At 41.1% G+C, this 6,313-nt stretch overlaps 1 protein-coding gene across 1 annotated transcript; it reads right to left on the reverse strand.

Annotated features, from left to right (window-relative positions):
- Positions 1 to 3,930: 3,930 nt before the first annotated feature.
- Positions 3,931 to 4,489, reverse strand: LOC100344707 (small ribosomal subunit protein eS10-like). The gene has a single exon (XM_051826058.2). It carries the CDS (start codon positions 4,420 to 4,422, stop codon positions 3,931 to 3,933), a length of 492 nt encoding a protein of 163 aa, XP_051682018.1. The 5' UTR covers positions 4,423 to 4,489.
- Positions 4,490 to 6,313: the final 1,824 nt, after the last annotated feature.

Genomic DNA, 6,313 nt, shown 5'->3' on the forward strand with positions numbered 1-6,313 from the left:
GAGGAGTCTAAATTTCATATATAAAATATAATAAGCTCTTAATAAGTAAAGAAAATGATCTTATATTTTTGTTCCCAATAATGGTCATAATAAATACAAAACAGAATGTAAGAAGATAATGGTACAGAATTGTTATTTTAAGGAAAGGTTATTGCAAGTGTAATAAGCTAACTGGTCGGCGCCGCGGCTCACTAGGCTAATCATCCACCTTGCAGCGTCAGCACACCGGGTTCTAGTCCCCCTCAGGGCACTGGATTCTGTCCCGGTTGCCCCTCTTCCAGGCCAGCTCTCTGCTGTGGCCAGGGAGTGCAGTGGAGGATGGCCCAAGTACTTGGGCCCTGCACCCCATGGGAGACCAGGAGAAGCACCTGGTTCCTGCCTTTGGATCAGCGCGGTGCACCGGCCACAGCATGCCGGCCGCGGTGGCCATTGGAGGGTGAACCAACGGCAAAGGAAGACCTTTCTCTCTGTCTCTCTCTCTCACTGTCCACTCTGCCTGTCAAAAAAAAATTAAAAAAAAAATTAAGCTAACTGAATGGTGATTTCCGTGTAGAACAAATGCTGCATACTATCAGAGAGAAAGAGAATGTGGATTCTACTCCTGATATATACAAAGATTGGTCCCTGGGCTAGTAGCCTCAGTGTGTCTGGGAATACGCTACAAACACAGTTCCTAGATCCAGCCTCAGATGTATAAATCAGAAAATGAAAAGTCACAAGATCTCCAAGTGGTTTGATTGCATGTTAATTATTAGAGTCACCACTCTGTCTTGCATATTCCAGATCCACATACTGAGAATAATATCTTTATTACAGTATGACAAAATGGCAAAATACATGAACGTACATTTTAACTGGAGGTGGGGAAAACCAGAATTGAAATTCACAGTGGAGAACAAGACAAATGAAAACTTAGTCTTTGTTTTAAAAATAATAGGGCAGAGGCAGGCATTTGGCCTATTGGGTAAGATGCCAGTTAGGTCACCACTGTCCTGTACCAGAGTAGCTAGGTTTGATTCCTGACTGGGGCTTCTGATTCTACTTCCTGCTGTGTGTCCCAGGGGATAGCAGTTGATGATTCAAGTACTTGAGTTCCTATCACCTACAAGGGAGACCTACATTGAGTTGCTACTGCAAGCATGTGGAGAGTGCACCAGTGTCTTTTTTTTTTTTTTTTTTTTTTTTTTTTTGACAGGGAGTGGACAGTGAGAGAGAGACAGAGAGAAAGGTTTTCCTTTGCCATTGGTTCACCCTCCTATGGCCACCGAGGCCGGCGCGCCACGCTGATCCAATGGCAAGAGCCAGGTACTTATCCTGGTCTCCCATGGGGTGCAGGGCCCAAGGACTTGGGCCATCCTCCACTGCACTCCCTGGCCACAGCAGAGAGCTGGCCTGGAAGAGGGGCAACCGGGACAAAATCCGGCACCCCGACCGGGACTGGAACCCGGTGTGCCGGCGCCGCAAGGTGGATGATTAGCCTAGTGAGCCGCGGCGCCGGCTTGCACTAGTGTCTTGAAGCTCTTTCTTTCTGTCTCTGTCTCTCTGATTTTCAAATAAATAAATTAAATAAATGAATACAGTAGGACAAGCAGATATAAAGTGAAGTTAGCATTAAGCTGCTGTATTTAAGCTCCAAATGTTTGTGTTGCCAGGCCTGTTGCTTTACCAATTGTCTTAGTCTATGCTTCTGTGAATGGGGAGCACTAATAGTAGGACATTGGAAAGCAGGAGGATGGAAGAAAAGATTCACTTTCCTTTGTTTTTCTACCTGTTAGTTATCATTTCAACATCCCAGAAATAGATTTTACCTCAACAGCAAGAGTTCCTAGAGCCCTTTCTTTCTGAGAATTCAGACAATCTTGTAGGGGAATAAGATTTCATGAGGATGTACAGGCAGAGGCAGATACATTCTTCAGGTTTTCCAGAAGGTTAACTCTCTTTGTCCTTCCAGACAAGGACATGGCCTTATCAACATGATATTTTTGGTTAATAAATCAAGAGACCCCAGGGTCTGTAATCTTTTCTTAGATATGAGTTCATAGATTTTTGGATAGAATTATAATCTAAGAATTAGCAGCATGCTTATTTTATTCAAGAAATTATTGTAAACATTTTTGTATACTTGCTTGTGCTTAAAATTATTATTAGATTAATAATGGTATTTCTTCTGTCATGGATGGAGAAACTGAGGCACATGTGAACTAAGTAACAGAGCAAAGGAAGCTCAACAAAGCTGTTGAGGACTAGTTCAACTGCTACTTTTAATCACTACTTATCTTCCAGAACAGGGATATCATGCCTAGGTATACAAGGAGAGGATCACAGTAAGCACTGAAGAATCCATGGGTGATAGGCCCTCACCATTCCTGGGTAGTATGTCTGGTTGCACGTCTCTTTTAGAAACTTTGGGAAACAAAGGACTCTTTCCAAAGATACTTGCTTCATCTGCTCCTGAATTGCCTTTTTTGGATTCTTGATTCCATATATTTTATATGCATGGTAAGCTAATTTCAGAAATATAGTCTTTTAAAGTATTATGTCTGTGTGTGTGTGTGTGTGTGTTTTGCGCATGGGAGTGTGTTAGCTTCTATAACTACAATGGAACACCTAAGACAAACCACTAATGAAGGGATGAAGTTTATTTTGGTTCATAGTTGTAGAGGTTTGCATTCCAACATTGGGTGACTCCCTTATTTTGGCATCTGGTAAAAGCATTCTTGATGGAAGGGTCCCTAGATATTACAGAGCACCCCAAGATCTGGTCATGGGCACTCCACCCTAATAAACTAATTCTATCTAGTCACTTTCAAAAGTCCCACCTCTAAAACATCATAATCAGATTAAGTTTCCATCCTATTAAAATCATTAACATAAAACTTTTGGGATCAAGCCTTTAAGACCTGGGAGCCCCCAAAAGAACAAGAAGACTATATAAGACTATATTGGGATGTATGTTTTTAAATACAACCTATATCTACCAGAAATTCTGCAATTCCACACACTGTGTGGGCTGAGCTTCACCCATTTCCCTATACAAGATCCTTCTGGCACCATTCTCTTCTACCAGTGAGGCAGATTCTTTCTCTTACATGAAAGAGCAACTTATCCTAACCAATCTATGAAAGGAAGTTAATGGTATAAATTTCATTCAACTTGAGATAAAATAGAAAATCCATCATCAATCAAGCCGCATCTTCATCTCTGCCATATCCACCTTCTGTGTTCTCATTCCCATTGGGTAATTCTTCATGTATTTCCTAAACAAGCTTGGAGGTGGATTCAGAAAGATACATACATGTCATTTCTGTCATCTCAATTGGCAGGCCCCTTCCTGACAGGCCACAGCATGAGTCACCTGAACGCCTACTGAGGAGCTGACTTTGGAGAAGAGGTCTGTCACCCACTTACTAGTTAGTCTGCATGTTCTGGGAAGCCTTGGGGAGCTCCATTAAGTGGCACAGCCTTCAGTTTCTTAATACTATTCCTGATGATTTTTCAAAAACTAAAGCAAATTCAAACTCCCGGCCTAGAAACAGACTTTTCTTCATATCTTCTTATACTAGCCAGACATCTACATCTAGTCTTCAGCATGCAAGGGTTGGCATTCAATAGAGATCTCACTCTTACAGAGGATAAGCGCCATGACTGAAAAACAATGCAACCCAAATGTCCTCCCAGTTCCGAATAAGGCAATTTTATTTTTCCCTTATGACGTCACTCATTTGTCACCTTTTCCCTGAAGATGCTTGGTGAAAGAAGGGCTGTGATCTTCGTATTTCATAGAAGATGCCTGCATATGAGAAGAAACATAGGAAAATAACTTGTATTTTGAGATCTGCACAGTCACCAGGACATTTTAGGTGTTCAACAATCTTTTTTTTTTTTTTTCTAGCTACAAGTTTATTTAACACAAAATAATCCCCTCCAACTTTACTGGGGTGGCTGACCACGTCCATGACCAAATCCGCCTCTACGCTCAGTTGCTGACCCAGCCCCAGCCTCAGCTTTCTTGTAGACACCAGGGGGCACAGCGCTTCGTCTGTAAATGTCTCTGTCGGCTTCCCCTCTTGTGAGTCTTGCAGGCCGCTCCCCCTCCAGACCCTTGGGCCTGGGCTTGCTGGACTCGGGTTGGCTGCAGCGCAGGATGGCAGGCAGGATCTCGGTGGGCAGGTGGAGGTAGTCCTGGAGATACTGGATGCCCTCGTTGGTGAGGTACCAGTAACAGTGTCTCCACGCGAACTGCTCCTTCACGTAGCCTCCAGACTTGAGCGACTGCATGGCTTTCATGACATGGAGGTTGGGCACATTCTTGTCCGCCAGCTCTGGGTGCTTCGGCATGTGCACGTCCTTTTTGGCTATCATCATCCCCTCCTGGAAGAGGATTTCATAAATGGCAATGCTATTCTTCTTGGGCATCAACATCCGGCGGCTGTAGGGTTTGGAGCCGAGGCCGGAAAGGAAGGGGTCAACAATCTTTTTTTTTAATTGAAAAAAATGAATACAACTTCTTGAGTTGGTTCAGTTAACTTATATTAATGTATTCTGTTAGGCTTTAGAGACCAAGGTCTCATCTTGATTTCTATGATAAAACTAGAGAATCTATCTTTGCCATACACTTATTTAAATGTAGAACAGAAGGAAAAGAACATTTTAGAGGGCTTGTGTTTTGGTTAATACAAGCTGACCCTTAGTGATCATTCCTCTAGTTTCTATTTGCATGCAAACCATGGAATTAATAATCCATTCATAAATTTTCTAGGGAACAATATTGGAATACCATTCATGGGAGATTTATCTAACTCCTTTCTTACTACACTGCATTGGAAGTAACAATGTGCATAAAGCATGCTGGATACAAGGAGGTTTGTGTCAGTAACTTGTCCCTGGGCTTCCGAGCTTCCCCAGGGGATGAAGCAAATAGTATAGCCATACTTTCATAACCCATTGCACCAGCATCCTGGACATCTAGCTGGGGAGCATTGATTATGCCATGACAAGCTACCTTCTCATATTCTAATAAAGGAGGGACCATTTATGCTGTTTTAAATAATGTCAACTCAGTGTTCAGATATATCCTTTCCTGTGTACATACATTGAGTGAGTTTAGAAAATCAAGAGCAGTGGAGGAGCTGAGCAAAAATAGTAAAGGAAGACAAATTTCTGAACAGTCCCCAATGCCCAACAAAAGCCTTTGTAAATAATAAATGCTCAATAAATACCAGGTTACTTAAATTACACCATCTGCCCTAGTGACTTACTGTCCTATTCTTTCTCTCATTTTTGTATGAATAGAGTTGAAAATGCCTTTGAAACATGGACCATGGCACATTGCAGATTCCTTGAAGGTGTAGACCACTTATCTATTGCAGAGTCCTCCTCCCTTGTAATATCTTGCTACCGTTTTCAATACAATATTTATCAAGCATGTACAGCCTCGTTTGTTTCTTATATGGTTCCTTTTCCTTCTACTAAGAATCTGAGGCAGGTACTATTTGTTTCATGTCCCTGAAACATTTTCTCTCTGTCTTCTTTTGTAAAACAATAACATGACATTTTTCACAGAAGAGGTAGGCTGGCCTACTGGTCTAAATGTAAACACGTAGGCAAACTCTGACCAATGAGCTATAATAACAATCTGAAGGGTGTGGTGAGGGCACCCCAGGGAAATGAGAAAAGCGAAGCAACTTTCTATGTTATGAATTGGATTCTGCTTTCTGCCTTGAATATAATGTGAAGATGAGATGATCAGAGATGCTGAAATAATTTCATAGTAACAAGGGGAAAACCAAGCATCTTTCTTTTCATTACTAAATGTTTCAACCTTACTGAGGCAGTGAAACTCCACCAGCAACTATCAACTTCTTAATTGTTTGTAAGATGAGAAAAATAAACCTGCATCTTTCAAGTCATGTTACTCAAGTTTTATTTTATTTGGGGCCAAACCACATGCTGATTAGTGGATGATATGTGTTTAAATAGCCATTTTATGAGTTCGCTACAATCTTTCACGACTCTTGTGGCATCAGTCATTTTAGAATTCTTAAGATTAGAAATTCCTGATGAGCAATAACCATAAATTTTTCCATTTAACTCAACAGATGTTTATTGCTTCACTCATCCATTAGAGTGTGAATTGATCAAGGACAATGTTTTATTTATCTTAATGTGTCTATTAAACATATAATAGATAGTAAATTCCTTTTGAATGAATTATATTTTACTACTATACAAGACATCTGTTCAAAGCCAGAGACACAATCATGGATATGGCATGTTGACTTCACTTAGTGATGTATTTCATAGTTTATATAAT

Source organism: Oryctolagus cuniculus, chromosome 1 (assembly GCF_964237555.1).
Source record: "Oryctolagus cuniculus chromosome 1, mOryCun1.1, whole genome shotgun sequence".
Lineage (NCBI taxonomy): Eukaryota > Metazoa > Chordata > Mammalia > Lagomorpha > Leporidae > Oryctolagus > Oryctolagus cuniculus.

Coding starts and splice junctions, on each gene's coding strand:
- LOC100344707 (XM_051826058.2), bottom strand. CDS start 4,422: ATGTTGATGCCCAAGAAGAATAGCATTGCCATTTATGAAATCCTCTTC.